Source organism: Ochotona princeps, chromosome 1 (assembly GCF_030435755.1).
Source record: "Ochotona princeps isolate mOchPri1 chromosome 1, mOchPri1.hap1, whole genome shotgun sequence".
In the NCBI taxonomy this organism is placed as follows: Eukaryota; Metazoa; Chordata; class Mammalia; order Lagomorpha; family Ochotonidae; genus Ochotona; species Ochotona princeps.
In genome coordinates, this window is record NC_080832.1 from 76,163,712 (window position 1) to 76,179,225 (window position 15,514).

The 15,514-nt window shown below is 39.0% G+C and overlaps 1 protein-coding gene across 1 annotated transcript in view; it reads left to right on the forward strand.

The window, feature by feature from the left end:
• Window positions 1-891: 891 nt before the first annotated feature.
• The window catches only part of IBTK (inhibitor of Bruton tyrosine kinase), a 71,165-nt gene continuing 56,542 nt past the window's right edge, over window positions 892-15,514 (forward strand). The window contains exons 1-4 of the mRNA XM_058661145.1: window positions 892-1,501; window positions 7,749-8,437; window positions 10,985-11,081; window positions 13,926-14,050. Of these exons, the coding sequence (XP_058517128.1) occupies window positions 8,117-8,437; window positions 10,985-11,081; window positions 13,926-14,050 (543 nt within the window). The 5' untranslated portion in view covers window positions 892-1,501; window positions 7,749-8,116. The remainder of the gene's footprint in view (window positions 1,502-7,748; window positions 8,438-10,984; window positions 11,082-13,925; window positions 14,051-15,514) is intronic.

The window sequence follows — 15,514 nt, forward strand, 5'->3', positions numbered from 1 at the left end:
TACATTAAAGAATGACTGTGAGGAACAGTTCACCTGTAAGGAAACGCTTTACTTGCAAAACACAGCCCCATTTATCCAGTGCTATGGTGTGCTGACACTGCTAAATCCTATGTATGTCTGTATCCCTACATTTCCCCCAGCCCGGAATGCATTTGCTTCCATTTCACAAAAAAGGAAATTGAGGTTTCAGAGAAGTAATAGATTTGCCCAGAAATAAGGTTTAAACTTAGGTCAATGCATTAATTTACATTATTAGCTTTACCTGCCACTACTGGCCATTTTATCATGAAAACCATTAGGTGCAGCTTATTTGCAAAAATCACTGCATTTCTACATTGAAAATTGGATGTTATTATATGTCAAAGAAAGGCACTCAGAGAAAGAGGCAAAGAAACTGGATAATATTAGGAAAGGCAAACCCACAAAAGTCAGAAAAAATAAATAAAAATAAAAAGGGGGGGCAAAGCTGAATAGGACCTGAGACAATCTAGTCCAATTTCCTTGTTTTATAGCTCAGAGTCTAAATAGCTTGTGTAATCCACAACGTGGCACAGCTGTACAGCCAACTCTGAGTCATGCTACCCCTCCTTGAGCAAATATTTACTCGAGCGTCTACTGTATCAGGCATTCAGCAACATTGAGTTCGTTTCCTATTCGGCATTGATTTTGGCTTTTTCCCTTAACTAATATTTTTCTCTGGCTCATTTTTTTTTAAAGGACCTTAGAGCCCAAGTCCAGTACAAGCCTGGTGTCAGGCACCGAAGTGGCGTGACCCCGGTCAGCAGCTGGTCGCCTGGTGATCTGATATGGCAGTGACGCCATGGACTACAGAAGTCACTCCCTCATAACCCAGGCACGTGGGGCGAGCCAGAAAGGGGTGAGGCTGTATTTTTGGGAGACTGACATTCCAGTGACCCCAAAAGTAAAACCACGGAAGGAAGTTCTTTTTGATGCGTGACGTCTACGCACTTGGCTTGCGCTCGGTGTGACTGGAAGGCTCAAACACCCTGCCGGGTCTCAGCAGGGTAGCTCCAACCCAGGTTTAATCATCTCTTCCCTGTTTCCGGCTGCAGTGAGACAGACGTTTTTACCTGGGCAAAAGGGACACTTTCATCACCGCCCCAGGTCAGCGTATTCGTTCCCAAGGCCGGGTAGGGTCAAGTTCCTTTGCGGCGCCAAAGCCAGGCCCCAGCAGACGTGCTGACACGCGAGGACTTCTGGGCAGACAGCAACCAATCGGCACCAGCCATACACCAACTCCAGCCAATCATCACCTGTCTTATTCCTGGGTCCCTCCCGCGCCGGCCTTTTCTCCCCACCCCTTAGCCGGCGCCGGTAGTCGCGGCTGTAGCTCCTGCTGTCTTCAGAGCTCTTGTGCTTCTGGGGACCGCCTCACTCTGGCGCCCTTGGGTGTCTTCTGTTTCCTTCACTGAGAATGAGTCGCTGCGCTGCTGTGTGTCGACCCCGCGGAGACCACCGGCGCAGTTTCATCTAGCGACTGGTGAGCGAGGGATCGGCGCCGAGTGAGCTGAGGCGACCGCGTCCGGGCACCCCCGGGGACCGCGGGAGAATGTTCGCCTTCCGGAGGGTGCGGGTGGCCGCGGACTCGGGGAGGACACTGCCCGGTGCCGACGATGCCGGGCGTCCAGCGAGGCGCCGCGGGGCCGGCCGAGTGGCCCGGGTGTGCGGCCGCCTCTCCACCGCCCTTCTCGGCTGATGAATGGCCCGTCCTGCGGGACACGCCCTCCTGCGATGTGGTGGCTTCGCCTCCCTCCGAGCCTAGACTTAGAAGCCGTTCTGGGGCTCGACCGTGATTCTTAACCCCTTGGTGGAGCCGAAGTTTGAATCCACGCTGGGGACACTCAGTGTCGTTCAGCCAAGTGGGAACCGACTCCCTAAAAAGAGACGGGCTCTTTTTTTAGGGGGTGGGTGTTCGGGCGGAACAGAAGCTGGAGGTCTTTTGTGCTTGTGTCTAATGTAGTCAGGTCCCGTGTAGTTCCTTGAAACTTAAGGAATGTTAGCCAGAGGGGATGTTTTTAGGGAGCAGAGGTTGGTGTAACATATGTTTTTCTACGCCTCCAAGCTGAGTGTTTGAAATTCGAAGTTTATCAGAAATATTGAAAGAGTGTGACTATGAGAGATGCTGTTTTCTGTACCCATAATGTGGTGCAAGTTCACAGACTTGAATAGCCCTTTCTTGATCCTTTCTGTCCCTTTTTCTCTTGAATTCCTTGGTTGTTTTTGTTTTGTTTTGTTTTGTTTTGTAGAAAATGAAACAGGGTAGCTGAGGACAGAAATAACTGTTTTCTAAGAATTATGGCAGACATTTTCATAGACTTTGGTACATTCCCAATTTGGTGCTAGAAGTTTAAAAAAGGGGTATGTTTAGTTGTTTCACAATTAACTTGTATTAGGGGCTTTCGGTATGCTAAATTTTGTGTAAAGAACACATTTTTAACCTTTAAAACTTCTGGCCTATAAAACTAAATAGATCATAAGAGAATTGCACTACCAATGAAAGGAGCTCCATGTTACTTGGTTAATTGTTATAAATGGTACTAGATTAATTTTACCAGTGTAAATAGTGTGGTAATTGTTTGCCACGTCCAGGTTGTGCTTGCCTCTGCCTCTAGTATTTAGGTATTTTCTCAGTTGTGAAACTAGGAATGCGTTGCTAGTGTATTGAACTGTATTTTTCACCCAGTGAATACTTGAACAAAGTTAAAATTATGACATTGATAAAGCTAAATTATTTTCTGGAGTTTCAAGTACTTTTAAAATTATGTGAACGATTGTTAAGGGTTACAATAAGATTTTTAACTTTTTGTGATTTTTAGTCATAGTTTGTAGCTTATGCTTGATTTCTTATGTCTGATTTTAATATAGACAGATTTGGTTTTAAAGAAAATTTCGAAGACAATAAACTTGCCTATTTGAGATGAATTATTTGGTGATAAATATAAATAAGCATAGCAATGTCCCCTCTCTACAAAGCTTCTAAGTTTTCATGTGTACGTGAGGTGGGTTGTTACTGTTGGCATTTCACAAAAACTTGAAAATTGGGCAGGTTAAGTTGCTTGCCCAAGGTTGGACAATAGAACCTCAAGTCATATGACTACCCATTAAGGTGATTTTTCTATTTATGCTGTGCTACTTCTCATTGAGGATTTGTTAATTGCACTTTGAGAGAGCAGTTTGATTGGGCAGAATATATACAAGAAACTAGAGGATTGTTTTCTGTGGGTATGCTTTTGGATCATTTAGTTTCAGGTTACTTTTAACTTTCACATGAATTTCTGATGAAGGTAATCATATTTACATATTTAGAGATAATAAAGCTGAAATGAGAAGTAAATTAATTTGCTCCAGGCACATCTATGTGAAAGTTCTACAGATAGTAGGTATATTTGTAAAGTATGAAGTGGTAACCTCATAAAAGCATTTGGGTGAAAAATGTTCCAAAGAGAAAGGACCATAAAACAGTCCAGGCCTTTTCTCAATTGTTTACCAATATGTCTTTGTATCTCCTTCACATTTGTTAAGTGCTTGTCATGTGAATGCATTGTTTCCTTTAATTTTGAAAACAAGTTAGGAGATAGTCTTTCTCCCCTTTTACAAATGAGAGATTGAAGCTTAGAATAAAAATAAGTCATGTCTCCAAGGTTAATTAGCTAGTAAATGATGTATTAGGGTTACCAGCTCAGGTGTCTGAATGTGATGTCTTGAACTTTGTATGATGTGTGATTCTCCGGTCTAATTGAAATCTGCTTCCTGAGATCACAGGTTACAAACATGCAACAAATGGGTATTGGTTTATGTAGGGGTAACATGATCAGATTTTTTAAGTAGGAAGTTGATTATACTGTTAAGCAATGGTAAGTAGATGGATTGTGAGCTTTTTTTCAGTGCCCAGGTTGGACTGCATAAAACTTACAGTGGACCAGTCTTAAGGGCAGAATAACTGCCTCACTTCACCAATTCAGTTAGCTTCCAGTGCTTCATTTAGTGATGTATGAAACTGAAAATTCTATGCATAACTTCTGTTTTGTTATTTTAAGTTTGTTTTATTTTCCTTACTTTCAAGGTATATTCGCCTTTCTGTTTGGCCTTTGGTTTAACTCACAAACCTGAAGCTTCTCAATCTAGGATTCTAAATATGTCCTTGAGTTGCTTGCTTTATTTATCCCTTGGCACATAAGGCTTTTCAAAGTTTAATCTGTCATTGTGCTTACTGTTTTCTGTATTTTGAATTGTTTGGGATATTCTGAATGGATCGTGATAGCTATAGTGCTTTTATATTTTTGTATTCTGAGTGTCTGCCCACCCTGAGTTAGCAGCAAGCACATGTCCATCTCTCAAGTCTTAGTTTTTACAGCTGTGTGTTGTTTTATCTTGACCATTGGTTAATTTATTTTATTACTTAAATAAATCTATTTTCTCACCCAAACTGTGACCATTTAACACTAGAGACTGTTTAACAGAATATATTTTGATCAGTCAGCATAGTTCACCTAAGTATTCATGAATCTGCATTGTATTTGAAATATTTGTGTTCTGTTTATTTCTGTGTTCCCAATGCTGTGTGGCCTGTAGATGGACTGGAAAAGGCAGTGGAAAAGAACAGAAACTGTGGACTCTATCATTAAGCAGATCTTTGAGTTCTAACTTTCTCTCTTACTGGTAGTGAGATTTGGGTGTCCTACTTAATCTGTATATGATGTAAAAATATCCAGCATATACTTAGGTAGTTAATAAATATTTCCTTTGGCTTCTTTCTGTTCAGTAAGCGATTTATTGAATGCGTATAAAACAGTAAGCATTGGAAATTCAAGCTTGGGATTTGGGAGGGGTGTGCAGATTGTAGACTGTTGATATGCGCAAGAAGGACAGAGTTAAAGTATGAAAGGAACTGAAATCAATGTGAAGTAAAGAAGTGGCAACATTAGAGAAAGGTAGTATTTGAAGGTCAGTGGGAACCATTGTTAAGATCTGAAAGGGAAAAGACTTGAAGGGGGCAGGTGTTAATCTTTTAAGTGATTAAAAGACAATCTAAGGCACCGGTAGCCTATTTGGGGGTGCTTGGGTTGATGTCTGGGTTTTGTTTCTGATTTCAACTTGCTGCTAAAATGTATCCTGGAAGGCAACAGGGGATGGCCCAAATAGCTGTGCCTCTCTCACTCATATGCTGTTGTTGGGGAAAGTATGCAGGTAGCAGTAATGTTGAAGCTGAAATTTTAATTTTCTGATTGAAATTTGCTCTTTTTGTTACTGAAGAAATAATAGTAGTGAAAGCTTGTGTGTGTTGCATGCATATTTAATGCCAGGCAGCATGGTAGACATTTTCATTTGAAGTTTCTGGCATTATCACCGTTTTCGGAAGAAGGAGGAGTTGGAGAGATTATGTAATTTTGATTTATATAAACTAGTAACAGCTGTCATTGCTATATTTGAATTCAAATATGTAGAACTCTAAGAAACCTTAGCTCTTAATCACTGCTATATTTGTATTCATAGTATTTTGTGTATATTTTTCTCTGTGACAGTGTGGTAAGACTTATCCCTTCTTTTAAATGTTTCAATGAATATGTAATAACAAATTAGAGGATTCTGTCGTTGTACTCAATACTTTACATGAAAGTTTGATTCAGTTGTAAGTCGTTCCTTTTGGATATTGTACACTAAAAATACAAAGGTAGTATTTTAGAGCCTAAAAAGAATGAAATGAACTATGTGTAACTGTTTTGTCATAAATAAATCATGTTTTCCAGTTTTAACATTTTCAGCTATTGAGTCTTTGATACATTTTTCTTTGTGCTGGCTAATTGTGTTTATTTGTTTGTTTTTGACTCAAATCAAGGGAGAACGCTTTTGATAAGAATGATTTCAAGTTGTAGAACATATAGATTAGTGAAAATAGACTTGGAACTAGAAATGATTAGAAATCATCTGGTTCAGTATTCTCCTTTCCAGCTCAGGAATTGGGATAGTTAAGAAAGCTGATTACATCTCAGACTTCTCGGTGTTGTTTGGAGTAGGAAACACTGATTTGGAATATTTCTCCTATATATACAGTGAACTCATACAAATACCGCTAGTCTTCATTGAAGAGTTTTCTTTATTTTTAATCCTTAAACAGTTTGCATTTTTTATTTTGCCAATTTTAAATGTTTAATCTATTTTTCTCTACTTGAAACACAAGCATTGGAGAGGCTTAGTGAGAGATTTATCCACTGTTTCGTTCCCTTAGTGACCACAGCAGTGAAGAATGGGCCAGATTGATATCAGGATCCCAGAACTCCATCCAGGCTTCCCACCAGTTGTGAAGGGCCCAAGCACTTGAGCCGGTATCTGCTGCCTCCCATGATGCATTAGCAGAAAGCTGGATTGGAAGCATAGAAGCAGGAACTTGAATGGTGCTTCATTATGAAATGCAGGTGTCATAAGTGTTGGCTTAACGTGCCATCCCACAACATCCTCATCTATAGTTTTTAAGCTACTGAATATGTTCATCTTCTATGACTTGGGATTTAAGATCATATTAAGAAAGGCCTTTTGTGTTTTGTGATTATAGCATCTTCTTTGCTTTTCATTTACTACTTTTGCAGTTTCATATGTTATATCAGTTTTTGAGCTATCTAGAATTTATATTGACATAATGTATAAGCTAAATAGTCTAGTTATTTTTTTTTTTTTTGAAATGTGTTTTAATATTGTTTGTGTGATTACCATCTCCTGTGTGAAGGATCTTCAAAGCAGAGAATTAGCCCAGTTGCCACACTTAGCTAAAAGCTGAATAATGGGAAGAGTGTTGATTGTTGTAGTGATGATGATGGGAGGTAAAGTTTTTAGATGGAAATCCGAGAAAAAAATGTAGATTTAGGTGTGTCTATTGTTTTGGAGGACATAGATTATAAGTTAGAAGTACATAATGAAGGAGTGGGTTTTGGCATAGCTGTTACTCCTTGGGATGCCTCTATCTGGTGTTGGAGTGCCTGGGTTTGAATTCTGGCTCTGCCCCAATTCTAGTTTCCTGTTAATGTGCACCCAGCGAGGTAACAGGTGATGGCTCAGGTAGTTCAGTGTCTGCCCATAATGTGAGAAACTTGGGTTGAATTCCTGCCTAGCAGGATTGTTTTGGGCATTCAGGGAGTGACTAGTGAATGAAGATTTCTTTCTCAATCAGTCACTCAATCAGAAAAGAAGAAGGAAAGTGAAGATTCTAGAAGGAAGGATATTGACTCCATAGTATAGATACAGAGGTTAACCTTAAACATGACAGCAGAAAAGGGAGCTAAGAATGACTAATGCAAATGTTGATAAAATAGATATGAGGAGTTGAGGGTTCTTTGAAATTATAATTTAGAGTACATAAGTATAAAGTAGTTATAAAGTACTTGAAGAGAGTGAGATATTTTATACTTTCTTTTTTTTTTTTTTAATTATTTATTATTTAACTTCAGTAATTACATTGTATTATGTGACACAGTTACATAGATACTTGGGTTCTCCCCACCCCTCCCCAAACCCTCCCACCATGGTGGATTCCTCCACCTTATTGCATAACCACAGCTCAAGTTCAGTTGAGATTTCCCCATTGCAAGCGTATACCAAACATAGAGTCCAGCATCTTATTGTCCCGTCAAGTTCAACGGCTTCTTAGGTATACCCTCTCTGGTCTGATGACAGAGCCAGCAGAGTTTCATCCCAGTCAATTGATATTTTATACTTTCTTTCTCCTTCTCTTACAGGTCATCTTTGCAATTATGGATTTTTAAACGGGATCAGACAGTGTGGAGGGGGAGTTCCCCTCCTCACTCCCCCTTGGTGCTTGACTGCAGGAATAATTTATAGACTGAGGAATTTTTTAAATGAATAAATTGTATTTTATATGAACTTTATAGAGCTCTTTGTAATTTTTTTGATTTAAGTGCCAAAAATATACAGATATATAGTTTTATATTAATGCCGTGAGGATTTATATTATAAGCCAGAAAGGGCCATTTATTCTCTGTGATTCTTCCTAACTAAGTAGCACTTTGTGTCCTGATTTCTTCATTAAAAAAAAATAGTCTTAACTGACTATTCTGAAGAAGTGAGCAGCATAAAAGCCATTAGGATGAATTCTTCCATCCCTGACTGCACATCAAAGTGTCAGTCACTGAAGCATGCTCTGGATGTCATTTCTGTGATAACGAAAGGGAGTGAAAACCAGATTAAAGCTTTTCTCTCAAGTCATTGTTACAATGCTGCAACTATTAAAGATGCCTTTGGAAGGAATGCCCTGCACCTTGTTTCTTCTTGCGGAAAGAAAGGAGTGCTAGATTGGCTTATTGAGAAAGGAGTGGATCCGTTGGTGAAAGACAAGGAATCGGGCTGGACAGCATTGCACAGAAGCGTTTTTTATGGACATATTGATTGTGTTTGGGCTCTGATAAAAGTAAGTGTAATCTTTTTATTGAGAGGTTTTATTTTATCAGGTATATATTGTCCTTAATCTTTATATGTTCCATTTAGTTTGTAAAAAAAAATGACATTTGTTCTTATCACTTGTTTGAGGTCTCTTATTCTTATAAGTTGTCCTTGGAATTAAAATTTCACATTTCTGTTTTTCTCTTAGTATCTGTGTATCTATCTGCTTACTTATTTATTTTAAAGGCACAGCAACAAAAAGGTAAGGAGAAAGAGAAGGAGAGAGAAACTTTGATCCATTGATTCGGTCTCCAGGTGGCCCCACAGCTAAGTTCGGCCTATAGCCAGAACCAGTAACTCCATCAGGATTTCCTACATAGGTGGTGCTTGGGCCATCATCCAGTGCTTTCCCAAGAGCATTAGCAGGAGACTGGATGAGCAGCAGAGCACCAGGTTTTACACTGACATTTATTATTCAGCAAATATTTGAAATTATTCCTGGAAAGGTATACATTTTATACTTCAAAAAATATAATAGGGCCTGGCACCGTGGTCTAGCGGCTAAAATTCTTGCCTTGGACGTCCTGGAATGCCATGTGGACACCAGATCTAATCTCTGCAGCCCAACTTCCCATCAAGCTCCCTGCTTGTGGCCTGGGAAAGCAGTCAAGGACGGCCCAAAGCCTTGGCACCCTGTACCCACATGGGAGACCCGGAGGAGCTCCAGGCTCCTGACTTCAGATCAGCTCAGCTCAGCTGTAGCCGTTGTGGCCACTTGGGGAGTGAACCATAGGATGCAAGATCTTTCTCTCTGTCTCTTCTCTTCTCTGTATAGCTGCCTTTCTAATAAAATAAAATAAATCTTTAAAAAAATAAGTATAATAAGATGATAATAATAATAATTGGAATTTAGTAATGTTCTCTATCCTTTCCCCTTAACTTATTTTTAAAAACTTAACTTATTTCCCCTTAACTTATTTTTAAAAAGATGAAAAAAAGAATACTGTTAAAGTTTGAGCTGAGGTAGTGCCTTAATTCACAAGGAAGAAAATACGGTATTTCATTTTTGTAGAAATAAAAAAAAAAATCTTAGATTGCCTTAACTTTCTTTTTAAACATACACACACATTCAGATTTTTTTTTAAAGATTTATTTATTTTCACTGGAAAGTTAGATTAACAGAGGGAAAGATCTTCCGTCCAATGGCTCACTCCCAAGTGACTGCAACGGCCAGAACTGAGTCGATTCGAAGCCAGAAACCAGAAGCTTTTTCTAGGTCTCCCATGCGGGTTCTAAGGCTTTGGGCCATTTTCGACTAGCAAATCAACTAGATCACTAGCAAGGAGCTGGATGGAAAGTGGAGAAGCAGGGATCCATAGGGGATCCTGGCACATGCAAGGCAAGGATTTAGCCATTGATTCATTGCACCATGCATTCAGATTTTTTTAAAGATACATTTTATTTTTATTTGAAAGGCAGATTTGCAGGTGGAAGGAGAGACAGAGAAAGGGAGATCTTCTATCCTAAATGGATGTAATGTCTTGAGCTGATCTGAAACCATGAACCAGGTGCTTCTTCTGGGTCTCCAGTGAAGAGCCAGGGACTCAAGGGTTTGAGCCACCCTGCACTGATATCCCAGGCTATGCACAGGGAACTGGATTGAAAGTGGAGCAGCCACATGAATCATCACCCATATGGGATCCTTGTGCTATAGGCGCAGGATTAATGTGCTATTCCACCGTACCTTACCCACACTCACAAATTCCTAAAAATGTGTGTGTGTGTGTGAGTGATTTGCCTGTATGTGATTTACAGGAGACTGCTATGGATGTTACAAAATTTAGAAAATATCTACCAAATATGAGGTTATTTCAGAAAGTTCATTAAAAATGCAATTAGAATACACATTTATCTTGGTATAAGAAATTTTAGAATGTGCACGCAGTTTCTTCGAAATGTTCATATAGGTATAATGAAAAAATTATGCAAACCTTTTTATACCAAGATAAGCATTTTTAAAAATTCTGTCCACATTGTTTCTGAAGTGCCTTCGTAGAAATAAGAATATAATTGTCTTAATATGAGTAATACAAGTAATAGAATTTAAGGCAAAAAGAAATAGAGCATAGGTGATCATATTATAAAAAAGTAAGTCCCATCATAACTGTTGTGCTGTCATTGCCTTGACGTATTTGCAACCTTTAAATGTCTCTCTAAATACAAAGAATGTTGTACACATGTTATGCATAGAGATATAGATCCAAGGTACTGCCATCAAGACAAACCTGCCTTATCATGGAACTCTGTCAAACCTAGTTCGTTTTGTTTTAAAATGTTCTTATTTCTTCACATTTTTAGAGGTAATTGATGTTTGGTTCTCTTTATTCTTTGTGAGGGGAATATGTGTGATTGTGAGAAAATGTTATTTTTAAACCTTTTGAATGTGAAATGTATATTTTTACTATGTTTTTATAAGTTTGATCATTGAATTCTTGCAATATAAGAATAGGAAATTTTTTATTTGGTTAATTGATAAAACACGAAACGTGTAATTTTTTTTCTTTTTCTTTTTTAGCATGGAGTTAGTCTGTATATTCAAGATAAAGAAGGCTTGTCAGCTTTGGATCTTATAATGAAGGATAGACCGAGTCATGTAGTATTCAAGAATACTGGTAAGAAAATTCCACAGATAGAATATATCAAGGTACAGCTCCAGAAATTTTAATGACATTTTATTTTTAGTAAAATAGCTGAGATTTATTTTCTATGGATAGTTACTTTGGAATGTTTTGGTTGACTTTTTGGTTTTGTCAGAAACATTTTGCATTTTCCAGTTTCAGCCTCATTTCTTTAAGCATAAAAATACAGGCTGAAAGGGTTAGGCAGAGTTGGATCTATTTTAACAGTAATTTGCACCCAGAAAGTAATACCAGCATTTGAAGTAGAAGGAAAAATAAATGAAAGTGATTGTTCTACTCATATATTCTAATTTCATATTCCCTCCAGTTTGTTTGCCTTTTAAACTTAAATGGGTATAGCAGAAAATGAGAATAGGTTTAAAGGGGGGTACTATTTAGTTTGCATTTAGATATACTTTACCATTCTAGGATTTTGTTAGCCTCCCACAATAAAAAATGTAGATTTATAGCATAAACTTCACTATGGTTAAATTTTCTTGATTAAGATTTTAGAAATTGAGGCCAGTGTTGTTGTATAGTATGTAAAGCTGCTGCCTACAGCTCCAGCAGCCCATATGTACATGCACTGGTTTTTCTTGATTGCTCTACCTGTATTCCAGCCCTTTGCTAATGTCTTGGGAAAAGCAGGGGAGCTTGTCCAAGTGTCTAGACCCCTGCCACCCGTGTGGGTCCCCTGGATGGTGTGGTGTTGCCCTGGTCCAGCACAGGCCTTTATGGCTAGAGTGGATGGAAGATTGATTTCTTTGCCTCTTCTTTCAAATAAATAAACTAGAAAAAAATTCTTTTAGAAATTTTTTAGTAGCCATGTGAGAATTATATGTCTTTAGGGAGTAGCATATGGTGTTTTTATTTATGTATGTATTGTGCAGTTTTAAGAGTGAATGTCTATCATCTCAAACATTTAATGTTTGTTTATGGTGAAAATTTGGATTGCTGTCTTCTGGTTTTTCTAAGATAAATATATAATAGCATTTGTGATTTAGTAATATCACAGTTTAATGAAATGTCTAAACACTGTTGTGATTTTGTGTCTGGAGAGCAACCTGTTGAAAATTAATATTTCTATAGAAATAGTAATATAAATTTTACTTAGAGCCTTTATATTATTATTTATGAATCAATCACAGCTTACAGTTAGAATAACTCTATTTTTTTTTTTTTTGAAGTTGTTTATTGCTATCATCAGGGTTTTTTTTTTGTTTGTTTTTTGTTTTTTGTTTTTTTTTTTATTATTTAACTTCATTAATTACATTGTATTATGTGACACAGTTACATAGATACTTGGGTGCTCCCACCCCTCCCCAAACCCTCCCACCATGGTGGATTCCTCCACCTTGTTGCATAACCACAGCTCAAGTTCAGTTGAGATTCCCCCATTGCAAGCATACACCAAACATAGAGTCCAGCATCTTATTGTCCAGTCAAGTTCAACGGCTTCTTAGGTATACCCTCTCTGGTCTGAAGACAGAGCTAGCAGAGTATTATCCCAGTCAATTGAAAGCTCCATCATACCATCAGCAAAAATTTACATCATTATGGAATTAATTGACATAGTAATGAGTAACCAATATGTTAAAAGTAAATGCGAGTTCCCAGCCACCTTCTGTGACCACCTCACCTATACTTCAATTTAGTTTATACACAACATATAACATTCAAAACATAACATGTTATACATAACATCATATCATCTTAAATTAAGGCAAACATGTGGTATTTAACCTTTTGTGATTGGCTCATTTCCCTTAGCATTATGGTTTCCAGTTTGGCCCATTTGGCCACAAAGAACTGCATTTTGTTTTTTTTAATAGCTGAGTAGTATTCCATGGAGTAGATGAACCATAGCTTTCTTATCCAATCCTCTGTTGATGGGCATTTTGGTTGTTTCCATGTTTTTGCAATTACTGATTGTGCTGCTATGAGCATAGGAGTGCATGTTGGTTTCTCATAAAACAATTGTTCTGGATATATTCCTAGGAGTGCTATTGCTGGATCATACGGTATGTTGAATTTGAGTTGTTTGAATATTCTCCATACTGATTTCCATAGAGGCTGTACCAGCCTGCAGCCCCACCAGCAGTGGAGTAGGGATCCCTTTTCCCCGCAACCTCGCCAACAAGTGTTGTTGGTGCTTTTATTCATGTGGGCCAGTCTTACTGGCGTTAGGTGGTACCTCATTGATGTTTTCATAGAAATTTATTATGGCAGTTTACTCATTTAGCATTTTAAGTTTGACAACTTGAAAACAAGGAACAAGGGCTGGTGTTGTGGTGCACCGAGTTAAGCTTCTTACAAGGTTGACATTCCATAACACAGTGCCGATTCTAGTTGTGACTACTGAGCTTCCAGTCCAGCTTATTGCTAATGTGCCTGGGAAGGAAGCAAGAACTTGGGCTTCTGCCACCCATGTGCGAGACCAGGGTACAATTCCCAGTCCTATTATTTCAGGCATGTGGAGAGTAAACTAGTGCCTGGACAATTTCTCTCTTTCTCTCTCTCTCTGTTTTACCCTGCTTTTGAAATATGTATATATCTAGATATATAGATAAATTATTCTTTTTAAAACAAAAAACCATCTACTTATGCTAAGACAGACTTTTACTTTGATTTAGATTTTCTGATTTCTCTTCCTAGAATTATGTATTAATCCATTAACTTTTTTTTTTAATAGTGGTAGCTTTCTGCATTTAATCATTATGTTAGTTCCTGTAAAGAAACACATTTTAGGTGAACCCATCAGTAGTGTATGTCTCTAGTTGAACTTAACTGACATTTGTTTTAAGATCTATCTGGCTGTAAAACTGGTTTTCATTGTAGATCCCACAGATGTCTATACTTGGGGTGACAATACTAATTTTACTCTGGGTCACGGAAGCCAGAATAGCAAGCATCATCCAGAGCTGGTGGATCTCTTCTCCAGGAGTGGTGTTTACATCAAGCAGGTATTTTAAAGTACACTCTGCATTAAGATTGAAAAGAACTTTTATGTTTAGTAGTTCCATTTTTCATTTGGATTATGTTAAATCTGTTGGAGGTACAATAATATTTTAATGAACACATTTATCAGTAGAACTTTAATAATTTTATTTTAGATTTTATCGTCTTTAATTGTAGTTTGAGTAAACACACCAAAAATGAGTTGTTTATGCATTGTTAGAAATTAGAAGATTCTATACAATTACTAATTTAATTTTGAAAAAAACATTTTAATTTTCTAGCTTTTTGTTTCTATTTTATTTTTTTAAAAATTATTATTTATTTTTAATGCTTTATTTTTTGATGATGATTACATGGTATAGCAGGGTGGGAAGGATTGAGCATTAGGGATAAGTGGGTGAAATTGTTATTTCCAGATTTTCTGTTTCTTCTTGTCTCTTGGGGAAGGGTAAAGGAGAAATCCACATCCAGTCTCCCAGATGACCCAGGGCTGGGGAACCACCACCCGATATCAACCAAGGGTCCTGTTGTGGTGCATGTCCCAAGGGTTCTGCCCAAGTGGTTAGGATAGTTCTGAAATGCTGTCGATTTCGCCTTTCTAAGAGTGAAGCAGCCCTCCATTGGCTGACATAGTCAACCTCAAGTATCCATTCACCCAGATTTTTGCTGTCATTGTTTGGCTGCGGTAGTTGTCAGATTTGTTCAGTTCTCCTACCTCTGCTGTGGTATCCAAGAACTGCCTCGTTCTCCATGTGCATCAGGGTCCTCATCCACTGCTCTGCCTTTTTCACTCCTAGGTGGGCCTCAGGACCTGGGCCAGGTAACCTGAACCCTGCTGGATCCCCCGCCCCCTGGGTTCATGAACCTGGCACTCACCTGACAGGCAGGCCCCAGGACTCGGACCATCCAACCCGAGCTCCACTGTAGCCCCCATGCCCAAGGCTCACAAACCTGGCATTCACCTCACAGGTGGGTCCAAGGACCCTAGTCAGGTGACCAACTTGCGCTGGGTCACCCGCCCCCAGGGCTCACTATCCTGGCATCCACTGACCTCAGGCTGGCATGGCTCACCTCAGCGTCCACTATCACATTGACGTCCCAAGTCCAGCTTGTCCCCAGTTCCAGCTCCTGCTGGTGGGTGTTACTGCCTGGCCCAATCCAGCTAGATCCCTGTTCCAGCTCTAATGTGAACTGGCTAGTGTTGCAGCCCAACCTGGCCCTCCTGCACCCTGTCCTGGTTCTCCAATCTGTCAGTGAATGTTATATACTAGCCCAGCTTTGTCCGTCCCCAGACCTGACCCACACATATGTAGGCGGGTTTTGTAACCTGGCATGATCTAGGCTGCAAACTGCCTTGGTTCTTGTGCGCACCTGCAAGGACTGCATCCTGTTGAAGGAGTTTCCCAAACTCCTTTATTGGGTCTCCTCCCATTGGCAGATCTCGCACACTCCAGGGAGTCCTCAGCCCA